A 17,575-nucleotide genomic window follows, 5' to 3' on the forward strand; every position below is an offset into this window, starting at 1 on the left:
GTGATATTAAAAGGATACTAATACAGCCTTAATAAATTTCAACTGATAACTAAAAATGTGTTTTAAAATATTCTTAGATGCACCCACTGTTCTAGAAAAAACAAAATTTCTGGGCACAATACAAATAAATGTACTCATGTGGTCCTATTATACTTGAAGCAACATACGCCTTGTACTCACACTACTGAACAAATAAAAGCCTTCTGCTATGCTCTAGTCTTCCCACTTCTGAAACAAGGTGCATTGGCTTCAATTCCAGTTGATCATGTCAATGACTGGTCATCTTTTACCTCTAATAGTAAAGTTGAAGGACATAATTGAAAGAAGTGTTAAGTATGTACTCAACTCACCTTCCTTTTGTAGGTCTCCAAAATGTTTCACTGCATAAACAAAGCACCACCTTTGTGTTCAGTGTTGAGTTAGGAAACGGTGGGAAAGGAAGGGACAGGCTTTGTAGGTGGGGCAGAAGTAATGTACCTTGATGGATAAAAGAATTTCTAATGGATGGAAATTTGATGGAATAGGAGACTTACAAATGAAACAATAACCACATGTAGCATGTTTTTAAGTGCTAAAGCAGGGGACCCACCCAGGCCCCATGATGGTCCATGGCCAGTTAGGAACCAGGCCACATAGCAGGAGGTGAGCAGTGGGCAAGCCAGTATTACTGCCTGAGCTCCACCTCCTGTCAGATCAGCAGTGGCATTAGATTCTCATAGGAGTGCAAACCCTATTGTGAACTGCGCACGCAAGGGATCTAGCTTGCACACTCCTTATGACAATCTAACACCTAATGATCTGAGGTGAAATAGTTTCATCCCAAAACCACCCCCTGCCCCTTCCCCTGGTCTGTGAAAAAATAGTCTTCCATGAAAATGCTCCCTGGTGCCAAAAAAGCTGGGGGCCACTATGCTAAAGTGTGCATGCTAGCCTCTGAACTGGTAATCCTTCACTGAGGAGTGGACTAGAGCTGAGAATGGAGACTCTATGGCTCAGGGAAAGAATGATTCTAAATGGGGCATGTGTAACGGAGCAGTCAAACAGGGGCTGTTACAGAGGGACATGAGACTGGATAGGCCGAGGGTGCTGCATTACAGAGGACAAGGAAGAGTAACTGGCCAAGTACAGTATCTATGGGTTTGAAAAAAGGATGTTTTCAAATTTTTCTTGTGTTTACAGTTCACACATCAGGAACTCCCAAAGAACAGAAAGATGTTTAAAAATCTTGTATTTTCTGACAATTTAATTGAACTGCAAAAACAATATCGAGTATTTTACTAAGTTCAATGCTTCCAAGGCCTCTGGCCTTGAAAACTGTTTCTTCTTCTCTATTGACTAAAACTGTCTTTTTCTATTCTTTCTTCAGTTGGTGATTTACGTTTATTCTCTTCCTCTGTCATAAGGCTGCTGGTAAGATTATTTCAGACATAATTCCTATAATACACATCCAATCCACAACTCATTTTATAAACATTCCTTTATTACTTCCTTTTTTCCTCTTTATTTTACATGATTAATCTGCCTAGATAGTTGCTTTAACTTCACTCTTTCCCTTTCCCCAACACAAGCTCTATATTGTTCAAGCTTCCTTGGGTTGCTTCTACCTTTTAGTCTTAAATTCCCTGAAGTTCTTAAAGTTATTTCTACCAAGTCTTTATATTAGTTGGGCTATTGGGTGTCCATTCACATGTAAAAAAAAAACCACATGTACGTTCATAAAGCAATTTATATTTTTCTTGAGGCTTCTACACCTAACATCTTGTTCTGTTACTAAATATTGGAGCAGTAATTTATTATCACGTCAATTTTATAGATGGAAAAGCTGAGTAATAGTAAAATATTGTAACTCACTAACTGTCCAAGTATCAGGTGTAAACTAAGTGACTGACCATGACTAAAACAAAATATCACAGTTCCTTCTTTTTCTCAACTAGACCACTTAAAACAATTAATTTTTTAATTATGTCAATTGTCCATTTTAATAGTGATAGTTAACACAGGTAATTAATAAGTCATAGTTTCTCATCTGTAAATGTGAGTATTAAAAAATTCACTTCCTATATTAAAAAAAGATTGTACCTCAGTTTCTACCCATGTCTATAAATGGAAATTGAAAAGCACTTGCTTTGCAAGGTCATTGCAAGTGTTAAATGAGTTAATAAGTATTTAGCACTTAGAAAAAAGCCTGATACAAAATAAGCACTCAATAAATGTTAGATGTGAAAGAAAGGGAAAAAAAGCAAGTGTTTTATGAGGAAAAAAAGAAAGGAAGGGAAGGAGGGAGGAAGGAAAGAAGGAAGTAAAAATAAGTGAAAATTTGGTTAAAATTAGGTCATGTCTTTATAAATAATATTTCACTTTTTTGCTTGTTCTTTATTCCAACACCTGTTATATCATATACCTTTATTTAATACAGAACTTGTAGCAATCACTATAGAATTCTCATATGTTCTTAGGTAGAAGGAATTCTAGCTTTCTAGTATAAAGTAATCCATGTGATTCAACAGCAAAGCTAGTCCAAAATCAAGTACATCTGAGTAGGCTGTCATATATTTTTTCAACAAGAAAAAAAGAAAAAAAATTTTTTTAATTAGTTTTCTCTAGATGGAATCAAAATTTATTTTTAAGACAATAATAGATATGACAACATTTTAACTTGCATGTTAAGTAATTTAAGATTCTTTAAAAAAAAATCCTAATATGAAGACTATCACACTGTGTCAAACACTTATATGTCTTTGATGCGGACACAAGAGGCATCTGTTAGATTCACATTAAACTATCAATTTCACAAGGCAAGGCTGTAGCCAACATATGACCTGTTGGACAAAGCTGCCAGAGCAGGTGCAAAGGACGAGGTAACATCTGCATATAAACTTCTCTCAAATCCTAATCACTAAACTAAACAAGCACAGAAGCTAAGACACTCAATAAAAAGTAACACATGGAAACTGACAAAGTGAGCACTAAGAAAATTTCAGCAAAACAAATCCAGCAATATATAACTAGGATAATATAGCATAACCAAGCAAGATTCAGCCTAGGAATGCAATGCTGTTTAATATTCAAAAATTTATTAATGTAATTCACCATATTAACAGGCTGAAAATATGACCATATCAATAAATATAGAAAGAAGACATATTAATAAATTCAATACCTATTCATGATTTTTTTAAAAAGCTATCGAGCAAACTAGATATAGAAGAAAACTTCCTAATACTGATAAAGGGTATTTATGAAAACTTATAGGTAAATCATAATTAATAGTGACAATCTAAGTGCTTTCCTCCTATCATTAGGAGAAAATGTATTTGATTCATTCTTAATATGAGGAAAAAGGATCTTAGTTTTTTACCACTGCTATTCAATATTTTACTGAAGATCCCATCCAGTAAAGTAAGGCAAGAAAGAAAATAAAAGGCTTACCAATTGGGAAGAAAAATGCAAAAACATCTTTTTCTCACTAACAGTATTATCAGTGTATAAAATCTAAAGGAACCTAAGCTGTAATAACCATTGAGTTTAGCAAGCTCTTAGGGAAAACATCAATACATAAAACTCATCCATTGCATGTCTAAATACTACAAGAAAACAACCAGAAAATATCATTTAGAAAACAGTGCCATTTTCAATAACACCAAAAATTAATATATTTTGGGAGAAAGTTAACAAAACATGTACAATGCCTGTGCAAACACTGCTAATAGAAATTAAAGAAGACCTAAATAAATGGCGAGAGGTACCATATTGAGAGATTAAAAGACATGATATTGTAAAAAATGTCAATTCTCCCAAGATAACCTACAAATTTATCACAAACCTGGTCAAAATTACAATAGTTTAAAAAAAAAAAAAACTATCAAGTCAATTCTAAAATTTCTATAAAAATGCAAAGGACACAGAAGACCCAAAACAATTATCAAAAGAAATAAAGTTGGAGGAAACATACTACCTCATTTCAGGTTAATATCAAGCTAAAGAAATGAATACATATAATATATAAAACATACAATATATGTAAAAGTAAACAAGACCATATATTATGTGTTTATATATACAATATGAAGACAAAATAATGATAGACATACAGATCAATGGAACAGAATAGTGAGTTCAGAAACCGACTCATATATATACACACACACACACACACACACACACACACACACACGTATATACATATACCAGAAAAGTCACAGTAAAAATACAGTATAAAAGATCAAAAGTGGTACACTTGCATGTGGCACATGTTGTATATGTTAAATGATTTTCAACAATAGTCTGGGGCAATTCAATGAAAAAGAATGAAGAGAGTAAGCAAAAAAATTAAGCTCAACCTTTCCCCTATACCATATGCACACATTAATTTAAAATGATTCTCTCCCCTAAACAATAAGAGGGAAAACTATGAAACTACCAAAAAGAAAACAATGGAGAAATTACCTGTGACCTTGTGTTAGGCAAAGACTTCTTAGATACAAAAAGCATAGAAGAAAAATTTTAAAAATTCAACTTTTAAAATAGACAAAAGATTTGAAGAGATCTTTCATCAAGAATATATATTAATGACAAATAAGCACATGAAACGATGCTCAGCATCATTTGTCACTATGAAAATGTAAGTTAACACCACAAATGAAAAACCACTACACAAACCTAGAAAGGCTGACGTTTAAAAAGCTTAGCTATAGCAAGCATTTGGCAAGGATGTGGGGCAACTGCAACTTATACGCTGCTATCGGGAATGCTATTGGCAATACGGTATAGCCAATTTAGAAAACAGTTTGGAAACGTAATCCAAATTTGAAATTTCTTCTGCTCATCAAAAGATACTGTTAAGGAAATGAAATGGCAAACCATAGGCTGGGTGGAAATATTCTAAATACATACTATATCTGACAAAGTAATCAGTAGAGAATATATAAAGAATTTCTACAAATGAATAATAGACAAAATAATCCAATAAGAAATGGGCTAAGGATTTAAATAGATAGTGACTGGAAGGTAGCAAAGGAGAATCTTTGAGGGTAATGGAAATGTTCTGTCTTGATTGGAGTATGTGTGTCTAAGTTTATAAGTTTATTGAAACATAAATTTGTACACATTTAAGATCTCTGCATTTCACTATATGTAGATTTTACCTCAATTTTAGCAAACTATTATAAAAATAATATGTTAAAATTATACTATAGTAACTAGATATAGTAGCTCATGCCTGCAATCCTAGTACATTGGGAGGCCAAGATAAGATTTCTTGAGGCCAGGAGTTCGAAACCAGCCTAGTCAACGTGGAGAAACCCCATCTCTATTTTTTTTTTTTTCAAAAAAGGTTGTATTATGGCATTGATTTACTTGTTACATTTTTTTAAAATCCTGTATTTAGGTTTATACTTGAGTTTTGTACCTTTTTCATACTAGTATATGAAAGAGCTTTGTAAGTTCTGAAACACTATAATGGTACATAAGTATTTCTGCTATGGACTAAATGTGTGTGCCTCCTGAGAATTCAGATGTTGAAACTGTATTAGTACATTTTCATGCAGCTGATGGACATACCTGAGAGTGGGCAATTCACAAAAGAAAGAGGTTTCATTGCACTTACAGTTCCACATGGGTGGGAAGGTTTCACACTGTGAGATCCCTAGCTATGTGTAGACATCAAAGAAAGGCCATCTAAGGACACAAGGAACAGAGCCCTCACCAAAAACCTGACCATATCTGTTGCTTACACCACCCAGTCTGTGGTAATTTGTTATAGCAGTCCACACTGACTAAGACAATTATTTATGGCTGGGCATCGTGGCTCATGCCTGTAATCCCAGCACTTTGGAGAAGCCAAGGCAGGAGGATCACTTGAGATCAGGAGTTTGAGATCAACCTGTCCGACAAAGCAAAACCCCATCTCTATTAAAAATACAAAAATTAGTCAGGCATGGTGGCATATGCCTGTAATCCCAGCTAGTCAAGAAGTGGAAGAATCACTTGAACTCAGGAGGTCGAGGTGGCAGTGAGATGAGATCACAACAGAGGGAGACTCCGTCTAAAAAAAAAAAAAAAAAAAAAGACAATTATTAAAGTCACTTCAACAAAATAATTTTCCTTTCTGTCCTAAAATTACTTCTTGTGAGGTTTAGGAAGTACAGTACTTTTTTTTCCTAACAATCTAGGATTTGATGGAAAAATTCAATATTTAACCTATCCATATCTTCCATGCTCAGACTCTTAAAACTCTGTATTAGTCTCTCAGTCTTTTGTGATTGCAAGGTCTCTCAATTTTTTAATAAAATTCGGTAGTCTTCTCCATACTACTATTTTTTTCATTTTTATACATTACATTCTAGTGAGGAACAAACCTCACCATGATACTTTCAATATCCTTCCCAATAAGGACCACCTATCTATTTTTTGACCTTTGTAGCTGTGAGAGTTCACTCAGCTAATGTCTTTGGAAGTTTCCTAAATCTTTGGTTTGTTTATAATTGTTCATTTTGCATCAGTGCTGCCTGACTAATTCTAGTTTCTCTGCCTTTCCTAAGGCCACTGCTCTCTTGATCCTCAGTCGTCTGCTGTCCCCTCTGAGTCACCACCAATTCCTGCCCACAGCAAGTGAGCTTCTGTCTTCCAGCTTCTGGTACCCTTGTGTTCTCTTCTCTGACTTCATAGATATCTCACCTTGGCTGACTTCCTAGATGCCATCATCTAACCTACTTCTGATCACAGATAACCACAGACTGCTGGTCCCTGAGCTGACTTCCAGGTTTTACACATACTAACACGCTTGAATTCCTTGACTGCCAATGCAGTACTAGAACAAATCCTTTAACCATGTACTCCCCTCAGCCCAGTGGTCCAAGTTCTCCAAACTGTCATTTTATAGCATCAATAACTGACAGGAATCTTGGAAGAATAAAAACTGGCTTCCATCTTTTAAAAAGATATCTAATCTATTTTTAATGAAGCCCATAGAATTTTAATCCAATGTGATGAACGAAAATAGATCAGAGTCTATGTTAAAATGAAAGACAATAATGAGGAAAGAAGAAAGAGTCAGACAGAAATCGAGGGTCACAGACATGAGTGAGGGAAGAAATAAGAGACAATGAGGTAAAGAAGGACAAATAAATGAAAGAGACTGAGATGAAGAAAGAAACAGAAAACCAAAAATGAGGAGCTGACAGAGGCAGAGCAGTAGAGAATGAAATTGAGACATGAGCGAGGGGTAGGGAAAGAGAAAATCAGACAGGGGCAGACACAGGAGGGATACAGAGACCAAGGTTCCCTGGGCAGAGACGGGAAGAGAGAGGAGTCACACTCTTTCCTTTCTCCCTTCCCACTCATCAATCTTCCTGCTCTCCCACCAAAAAAAAAAAAAAAAAACAAAATCAAACACTTATCATCCAAACTCCAAATATAAATCATATCCTCTATGCTGTCATGGAAATGTGTAAGCAGGAATTTCCATTTCAATAACTGCATAGAGAAAGGATAGAAGCTATTAGTGTGCATATATATGCACACACGTGCACAATCACACACACACACACACACACAGAGCTAGTGCCTCTGCAGCATCCCACTGTCTGCTCCTACAACCTATCTCAAGCAGGTGCTAGGATCACCTGTGCTGCACAAAAGAAGAAACTGAATCTCATAAGGCAAAGGTTTCTGAACCAGAGAGAGGAACCTGGCCAACTCCATTCCTTCCTTCCTCCCCTCAACCCTCAAAGGACATCCTCTGAGGAGCATGAGAACTCTTCTTCATTTTCCTTGTTCAGAATACTCTCCATCTAAGCTGGGAAATACCCCATCCTTCAAGTTCCCCAAATTATTCAGGGACAGAGTCTTGTACTTCTCTGTGCTTTGAGAATGAATATAGGGCCTGCTATACAAAAGTCATTAGTAAGTGTCTGTTAAGTGAATAAATGTATGCTGGTTCTAGATACATATGAATGTACACATACATACATTGACTATGTTTATCATTCATATACATATGAACTTTTATAAAGAAATTCGTTCATAATACTAACAAAAATGTTCTCCTAGTAAGTTCCCTCTAAATCCATTTTCCCTCCAGTGTTCTTATTTTCAGTGGTATCATCATTATCCAAACTCTTCACCCCATCTGAAAACGCTCTCAATGAAGCAGTAAGGCCTGTTAATCTTATCTTCTAAATGTCCCCTACTTTGTTTCCCATCCAATCAATCACATGCTAAAAGAAAAAGCAAATCCTCCTGAATGGCTTTCCTTCCATTGTCCATCTTTTTGTCAATAACCTTTCCAATCAACTCACATTCTTTGTTCCGCCTTCAATGGAAATCCATACAAAAATACTTTCCATTTCTTTCAGAATTCACATTAAACTCCTTATTTTGCTATTTAGAACTTCCCAATTACACTCCAAACCACCTTCCCAAAGTCATTTCCTACTCCTTTCCCCATCTCTAATGACATCAAGTTTTTCATCATTCCCTATGTACTTATGCACCTCCTCTCCACCAAGCCTCCAGCTACGGGCATTCATGTGTCCTTTCCCTCCTCCTTCTCCACATCTAGATCTTTAAACTTTCGGCTTAAATTGCATCTTGTTCCTCAACCTGATCACTGACCCTAGGGAGAGTTAGTCATTCCTGTCTCTGGATTGCCAATGCACTTGAAACATATTATTTATCACTGCTCAAACCGTAACACATGATAATTATTTAACTATCATTTTTCTCCATTACATTGTGAATCATACAAGTGTAGACTGTCTCATTGACTTTTAAAGTATCACAGAGCTTAGCACAGAACCTTGCACATGTAGGAGACAAATAAATATGAGAAAAAGCAAATAAACATACCTTTCTGTGCTTTAATTAGTTGTTTTCCAATTTCTAGTGTCATGAAGGCTGTGCCATTTAGAACTATGTCAGTTATGGTTTTCCAAGCATTAGGAGAAAGTCTTTCAGTAGGAGAAATAAAATTTCCTGCTGCATTGTTGATCACAATCTAATAAATGAACAAGGCAAGTTACAGAAACTTTCAGATGAGGAAAAACATTTTCCCTGCAGGGTTTTTGTTTCTGAAATGTATTAATAGAAATAATACAATAAAGTTGAAGTTCGTAGTTACCTACAAAGCAATACCATGAGATCTGGTAGTCTGAGTCTGTGAAAATCTCCTTGTGAGGTACCAAATTTCAGAATCCTAAGCCATCTTTAAATTAGGATAGACTCTCTTGTTAAGAAAATTAAGGCTGGGTACAGTGGCTCATGCCTGTAACCCTAGCACTTTGGGAGGAGTTCAAGACCAGCCTGGGTAACAAAGCAAGACCTCATCTCTACAAACATTTTGTTTTAAAAATTAGCCCAGTGTGGTGGTGCATGCCAGTATTCCCAGCTACTTTGGAGGCTGAGGTGGGAGGATCACTGGAGCCCAGGAGGTCAAGGCTCCACTGAGCTGTGATTGTGCCAGTTGCATTCCAACCTAGGTGACAGAGCAAGGCCCTGTCTCTAAATAATTAAATAAATAAATAAAATTTTAAAAGTTAAAAAAAAAAGAAAATACAGATTAAACATATTTACAATGTGACTGCATTTGATTTCAAGAAATCTCACAAAATGCCTTTTTGTTTCTGGTGTCATTTTAGTCTAACTTAACCAATGCAACTTGTGGTTGATGATCTATTTACCATCAATAAAGATTCTGCCTAGTTCTACAGGAGATTCAATGTTTTTGGTATCTCTGAAAATATCTGTAACATAGAAAAGTGCCCTTTTTGAGACTACTAGAACAAATAGCTTCTTTCCAATAAATGTACCAAGCAACAGCAAAATATTAATGCATATTTCAGGTTTTAAAAGGAGAAATTTCAAATTTCTTATAGTTTTTCATGTTTGTATTGTTCTCCTTCACTGAGGATGATAATCAAAAGTTATTAGGAGAAGCAAAGAGCTTGAATCATTTAAACTCAATGCTGTGCTCTTGGATGACTGCTCTTGCTATTTCATAATCTTATTAAATAAAGTGAAATCAAGTTTGTTTTATGATCAATCATAGATGGATTCTTTAAGTATTTCTGAAAGGAAGTTGTGTAGCAGTCTTCCTACTCTGTTCGATGCTTTAGCAGAGCTGGCATTTTCCTAGGGACAGAAAATAGGTGCTTCTCAACATAGCACTTGCACATATTGAGGTAGGAGGTGGGCCTCAACTCTGGAGGCAGAGCTCCATCACAGGAGCAAATTAAGGACTAGTTAAACCATGTCCTGGATGAAAGCACCCCCTCTTTAGACATACCCACCAATGCACCATGTTTGTTTACCATTGCCATGGCAATGTCAGCAAGTTACTTCACCTTTCCATGGCAATAAACTGACGAATCAGAAGTTACCAACCCTTTTCTAGAAATTTCTGCATAAACCTAATTATAAACATGACTATAAAACTGCCTCTCAACTGCTCTGCCCAGCACATTGACTACGGGGTTGCCCTGCTCTGAAGGAGCAGTCACAGATCCATTCCACTGCTGCTGCTTCAACAAAGCTGTTTTCTACTAGTAGCTCAGCCTTGAATTCTTTCCTGGGTGAAGGCAAGAACCTTCCCAGTCTAAGCCCCAGCTTGCAGCTTCCCTGTCCTACATGTGTATCAATATTTTGTTTCCTTTGTACATGTTGGTGGATGTTATCAATACTAAGTGTCTTGCCCTTTGACTTCATCATCACTACACTTACATTAGGATGTCCTGCAACTTTGATCAGTTCTGACACAGTGTTTTGAACCATATCAGGATCCCTTACATCACACTGAATTGCATGAACCTGCAAAATAACAAAAATAATATGATATTTTCCAGATTGCTTAAACCAAAAGTATGAACAAATTAACTGAAATGTTATAGTTCCTAAATCTAAATTATTGATTTTTAATGTACCTTATTTCCAGTTTGAGAAGAAATTTCTTCTGCAGTGGCTTTCAAAACATCAATCTTCCTAGAAATAAACACCTTGTATGACTTCATATTATATTTTTCAATTTCATAAATTGAATAATACAGTGTAAAGAAAAGCATTTCTGAGAACATATAGACTTTATTTATATACAAAAATCAATGTGAATTTTTTCTAAAAGTCAAATTTAAATCATTTTTCTGTATTTGACACTAATTTATTAGTCACTTTTAAACCACTTAACAATATCTACTCATAAATTTAAATTATTTCCTTAATAAGCCAGCTTTACAAAGAAAATACATTTATGGTATAATGTAAGTAGGTTTTGGGCTAAATTATGGTTTCAAAGAGTCTACATTTATTCATGCAGTCTCTCATTCTACAAAAAAGATGAATAAAAATTATGAATTATTAAAATGAAAATATTTTAAAATGCTTAAAAACATTACAATGTGCCAAGCATGGTCGTTCACGCCTGTAATCCCAGTACTTTGGGAGGCTGAGATAGGCAGATCACCTGAGGTCAGGAGTTCGAGACCAGCCTGACCAACATGGAGAAACCCCATCTCCACTAAAAATACGAAAAATTAGTTAGGCGTGGTGGTGCATGTCTGTAATCCCAGCTACTTGGGAGGCTGAGGCAAGAGAATCACTTAAACCTGGGATGCAGAGGTTGCAGTAAGCCAAGATCACACCATTGCATTCCAGCCTGGGTAACAAGAGTGAAACTCCATCTAAAAAAAAAAAAATATATATATATATATATATATATATATATATATATAAAACAATGTGAAAACAAAAATGTTCTGGAAAATCTGAAGTTGCAAATGACACAGTGACTGTTGTTTGGATGACCACTTGGCCTACCAAAAATTTTACACCATTCAAAATGGTGAAAGAGTGAATTTTTAAACCAGTCTCTAAAGCCTCAGGCTTACAGTTATAGGGTACCAGAATATGCCTAATAAGAAGAAATTCCTTCCATCTGGTCTTACCCTTCCTATATTCATCACAATAATAGATATTTTGAAATATCTATTTACCTTACAGAAAATGAAAGTACTGGCCGGGCACAGTGGCTCACACATATAATCCCAGCACTTTGGGAAGCCAAGGTGAGCAGATCACCTGAGGTCAGGAGTTCAAGATCAGCCTGCCCAACATGGCAAAACCTTATCTATACTAAAAATACAAAAATTAGCCCGGCGTGGTGGCTGGTGCCTGTAATCCCAGCTACTCAGGAGGCTGAGGCAAATGAATCGCTTGAACCTGGGAGGTGGAGATTGCAGTGAGCCAAGATCGCACCACTGCACCCCAGCCTGGGTGACAAGAGCAAAACTCTGTCTTAAAAAAAATTAAGGAAAGAAAGAAAAGAAAATGAAAGTACTGCATCAATTATCCCAGCATAAAGGTAATTATTAATTAAAGTAGTAATCATAATCATTCCCACTGAAGACAAAGCAACCTTCATGTAGTATTTTAAAAATAATTGCTTTTTTTGAGACAAGGTCTCACTATGCTGCCCAGGCTGGTCTCAAATTCTGGGCCTCAAGCAATCTTCCTGCCTCAGCTTCTCGGCATTACAAGCACGCACCATCCCACCTGGTTCCATGTAGTACTTTTTAACTTCATCTTCATGTACAGAAAAAGAAATATTCTACCACCGAATTAGGGAAATTCAAGTAATGAAAATTGTGGATGTTTACCCAAACATCATCAGTTCCACAATTTTCATTGTTTCTTTCATCTCGAACAGTACCTGACTTTTTCTAGAAAGATTTATTTAAACAATCTAAAGAATATTTTGAATATATCACATAAGATTAAGATGCAAATCAAACAAATCTTGGGAATGGCGTTTTCAATACTAGGGCACAGAACAGTTTCTTCAAAAGCGTCACCAATAGACTTGATGTGACGGACTTACCGGCTGGCTATCACGCACTGAGCACCCAGGCTGGACAGAAGAGCCGTCATTCCTTTACCAAGGCCAGTGCCTCCCCCAGTAATGAATGCCACTTTTCCTTGAAAACTATTCGGTGGTAGCATCGCTTTTTGAAGGGGTGAAAAGAATTTAGACTGCAAAGCTTCAGTATTTTGATATAATACTTTTGTCCCATAACTGAAAAACTAAAAGGGGAAAAATGAATTGAAATTTGCACACATATATTCCAAAGAACAGAGGAATTTTTAAAAACATGCTCTTGAATTTAATAGTAATCAAATCTTGTATTAACACAAACTCACTGCAAACACATTGGCATTGTACTCAATTATTATTCTTTGCTTTCTGGTTTAAAAAGCACAGGCTCTGGAGCTAGACTATATGCCACAGAATTTTGTCCCAAGCTGTATAACCTTCAGCAGGTTATTTAAACTCTCTGTGCCTCAGTCCCTTCATCTACAAAATGGGGACAATAAAATAAATTTCTTCACATGGCATTGTGAGAATTATATGACTTATTATAAATAAAGTACCTAGAGCAGTGTGTAGCATATAGTAGACACTATAAATGCTGTCATTATTATCTGCAGGTGTTTTGCTTAAATTTAATTTTTAAAAAAATAACATAAAGCATTTTTGTCTTTCAACAAGAATAATCTGGATGAAAATCACTTTCCACCTTTGAATCATTGAAGAAAATTGTTAAAAATTATTTATAAGGTTTATTAAATCAAATGCCTTTTCCCATGCTGGCTTCTGGCCACAAAACATAAAACAAAATACTTCTGTTATTTACTTTACATGGGGAAAAAAATCAATCCATTTTGGGGGTAAAAATATTTCTATTACCCTATTTTACATGTAACAGCTTATACTTACATTACATGCTAACATTACTGCCATTCACTCACATTTAATCATAAAACAAACTTTAGGTATTTAATACAATGAACAATAGGAACTAATATTCATTAAGTAGTTACCACCTGCCAGGATTGCATATCAAACTATTTAATCTTCCCAAAAACCACAAGAAATAGGTATTATTTTTATCCTATTATACAGAAAGGGCTCAGAGTGATTAAAATAAATTGCCAAAGTTGCAGAACCAAGGTTCAAACATAGACTGAAAGGCTCCTAAACCTTCTCTGATAACAAGCTCGCATATTCCTCCGTCTATTCTCTAAGCTCTGCTAAGCTTATGATCACACCAGGGAGGTTATGTGATATTCCATTAGGTCATGGTGGCAAGATTAAAACTCCAGTTAAAACTCCAGAAGCTACCATTTCCTTTCAGAATATTCCTGTAAGCTAAATAGGCTGTCATCAGTTGATTCAGGGCATCTTGAAATTTATCATAAAGAAAGAATAAGAAATGTGGTCAATGATTTAGAATGAGGCTGTTCATCAACTGGAAATTCCACAAAAAAATGTTTATGACGTGATGTTAAATGAAAAAAAAAGAGAGAGAAACAAATATACAATATGTTTTTAACTACAAATAAGAATATATGCTTAGAAAAAAAAGAATAGAAGGACATAACAACAATAAGTAGTAGATTCAATATTTACCACAGTCCTCAAAACAGCTCAATACGGTAAGTTCTATCGTTACTCCTATTTTATAGATGAAAAAAATTACTGAAGCACAGAAAGGTCAAGTAGCTAAACTTTTAAAGATAAATAATAAGAAGGAATAAATACTTAAATCCAATATCTGTCTGACTTCAGAGTCCACCCATTACTTTACAGTTATGGCTAAGTGATGACATTACAGATAATTATTTGGGGATTTTTATGTTTCATCGGTTTTTAGCGCTTTCAATATCTATCCAATACGTATGATTAGATCTTTGTAAGCAGAAAAAAAAAAAGTTATCGAAAGATAAAACTTGAGATCATGTATAAAATAACTGAAGATAAATTTGTAAATCTTGTTATGTTCCATGCCAGTCATCATATTTATTTTAGCTTGATGTTGACAAAGCATTTTCTTTTCATATCCTTTTGCCAAAGCATAGTAATCCAAGTAACTCTACAATAATCTTTTTCCACATCAGTGGCAGTTTTCCTTAAAGCTGTGAGCTGCCTTCAGAACTATTACATTAAGATGATGAATCAAGAAGTTTACTCAAGTAGAATGGTAAATTTGTCATTAAGCAGTAATAATGAAAAAATGTATTCTAATTTTCTAAAGGCTTTACCACAATTTTTAACTTTTTAATGTTATGTGTATAGGGAATTTGATGTGGGACTTCATGAAAATAATTAAACAAGACATTTGCATACAAACTTTCTTTTTAAATTTATTTTAAAACATTTCCTCAACCTCCTAACCGGTAGAGAAAAGGATATAAAGGTAAAAATGTCACACATGATTCCTAGTGTTTATAATGTAACAGGTTATCATGTGGCACTGTTCTATCTATCTTATTTGATCTGATCAATACTGACCTTATGATTCCACTTCCCCACCAAACCAAAGTGAAGAAATTGATATGCTATTTTAATTCACATTACCCTCTAACAACATACAGCATATGTGTCGATATAAATTCAAGCCATCTTCTCTCCCTAAAAGGAAGATGCTCATTTCAACATTAAGACCCATCAAGAAGATCAGACCTCACAGGATCACAACATATTCAATCCCCCATTTCTAAAAAGAAGCATCCTTAATAACATGAAACAGTATTTTGGCTGGTTTTTCTTTTTTAATTATAAAAAGTAGACACAAAACAGGCTTTTAAAGATTTTCAAGTCTTGTTTTGTGGTTTTTAGAGATATAAGTTGTTTTCAAAAATATAAATAACACCTTTCATATCAAGATTGAATTCTCTGGAGATGTTTAATGACCTAAAATTCTTAAAACTTTCTAGTCTTCCAACTTTGACAATACAGAATTATTTTTCAGTTACAAGCTCTAAATCTCTCCCGCAAAAAATTAGCTATCACCCACCTTCCTCACCACACTCATCATTCTCCTACATCATATAAACAATAGCTTCCTCCGTCATGTATTCCAAAATCACAGCACCTAAACTAATGAAACATGATCACACTTTTAGTCTTCAAAATGACAATTCTGAGAGTCTTGACACTGCACCTTCCCCTCAAGGATAAGGACTGTGTATCAATGAGATACATACCTAAATTACTTAAGTATATTGTGGCTAGTCTAAAATGTCTAGGGTAAATATCTCAAATAGAGGTAGATTAGTGATTCTAGGCCAAAATATGTTTTGTCATCCTGCCCAATGTTTTTAAAACTTGAGCCAACATTTGGTTGGCCAGACTCCAATTCCATTGGAAAATGCATGGATACAGACATGTAGAATGTTACGTGAAAATATTATTGAAATCCAGCTCTTTGCCACTGTTTTTAAAAATTAGTCATTTCCAGTGACCCTAAATTATGACATCTTAAAAGTTAGAATAAGCCCAAGAATAGAAAATCTAAATCATCAGGCTGGGCACAGTAGCTCATGCCTGTAATCCCTGCACTTTAGGAGGTGAGGCGAGTGGATCACCTGAGATCAGGAGTTCTAGGTGGGATATTCTACTGGATGTTCCAGTGCAGAAAAGGACAGCCTTGCAAAATGAAGAACTGTCTCACTCCAAATGCCAATAGTTGCCCTGCTGACATTAAAATAACAGTAACACACCCAAGGCTTGCCACAGGCCTTGTTAACTCATGCTCCACGACTGTGTGGATTGCTTAAGCACATCTGCCTGCTCCTTAACTTACAGCAGGGCACTGAACAGAGGCCACTGATATTCTCAGGTTCTGCAAAGCACAGATCTTGTTGCCACAGCAACTTGAAGGTAAAGCTGAACAAATATAAAAGAAAGTGCCTAGCTGGACTCCAAGCTCTAATGGCCAGGCTGAATTATGCAGTTGCCAGGCGCAAGAGAGGAATTACATTTTTAAGTAATGATACATTTTATAGCAGTGAACATGAGTCCTTGAAAATGTAGGCGCTCTGTGCTATAGGGTGTATATCCCATTTTATTACAGTACTTATCTGTCTTCAGTTAGATGCAGACTGAACAGATGCCACCCCAATACTACAAAATAAAAAGAGATGAAATCACAGAGCTAAGAGGCAATTTGATGGTTTCAGCCATAGTCTTCAGTCCTGCCTGCCTCTGATTTGGGTCATCTCTTATTGATCCCCTATTCATGTTAACCAAAACTATAATGACAATCTTTTTTAAACCAAAAATTAGAATCTCTGCTCTTGCAAAGGGTTTGTTTTGAGAATTTGCTTACATAAAATAGTATTAGGGATAAACATGACATTACAATGGATATAGAGTTCATTCATTTATTCCTTTTAAGCAAGTGTTTTTTGAGCATCTATTATGTCCCAGGCACTGTTCTAGACATGGCAGTATAGCAATTAAAAAAAAAAAAAAAAGAATATTCTACCCTCAGCAAGATTATCCTTGGAGGAATGAGGGATACAGAAATTAAGTTAAATATGTAATATGTTGAAAGTTAATACGTAGTGTGAGGAAAATAAGAGAATAGGGTAGAGCACTGCTATGTTAAATAGAGATGTCAGCAAAGGCCTCATTGAGAAGGTGACATTGGAGCAAAGACCTGAAAGAGGAGAATGAATCATAGGGTTTTAGGCAAAAAGGAATGGGAGCAAAGGCCCTAAGCAGGGGCATGCTTATGGATGGGGG

At 35.5% G+C, this 17,575-nt stretch overlaps 1 protein-coding gene across 1 annotated transcript in view; it reads right to left on the reverse strand.

Annotated features, from left to right (window-relative positions):
• DECR1 (2,4-dienoyl-CoA reductase 1) overlaps positions 1 to 17,575 on the reverse strand; it is a 39,979-nt gene that overhangs the window by 15,311 nt on the left and 7,093 nt on the right. Inside the window, exons 2-5 of the mRNA XM_032249670.1 lie at positions 12,866 to 13,068; positions 10,917 to 10,974; positions 10,717 to 10,803; positions 8,848 to 8,995 (exon numbers count right to left, since the gene is read on the reverse strand). Of these exons, the coding sequence (XP_032105561.1) occupies positions 8,848 to 8,995; positions 10,717 to 10,803; positions 10,917 to 10,974; positions 12,866 to 13,068 (496 nt within the window). The remainder of the gene's footprint in view (positions 1 to 8,847; positions 8,996 to 10,716; positions 10,804 to 10,916; positions 10,975 to 12,865; positions 13,069 to 17,575) is intronic.

This window comes from Sapajus apella, unplaced genomic scaffold, assembly GCF_009761245.1.
Source record: "Sapajus apella isolate SASKATOON/1434 unplaced genomic scaffold, GSC_monkey_1.0 scaffold3, whole genome shotgun sequence".
Classification (NCBI taxonomy): Eukaryota; Metazoa; Chordata; class Mammalia; order Primates; family Cebidae; genus Sapajus; species Sapajus apella.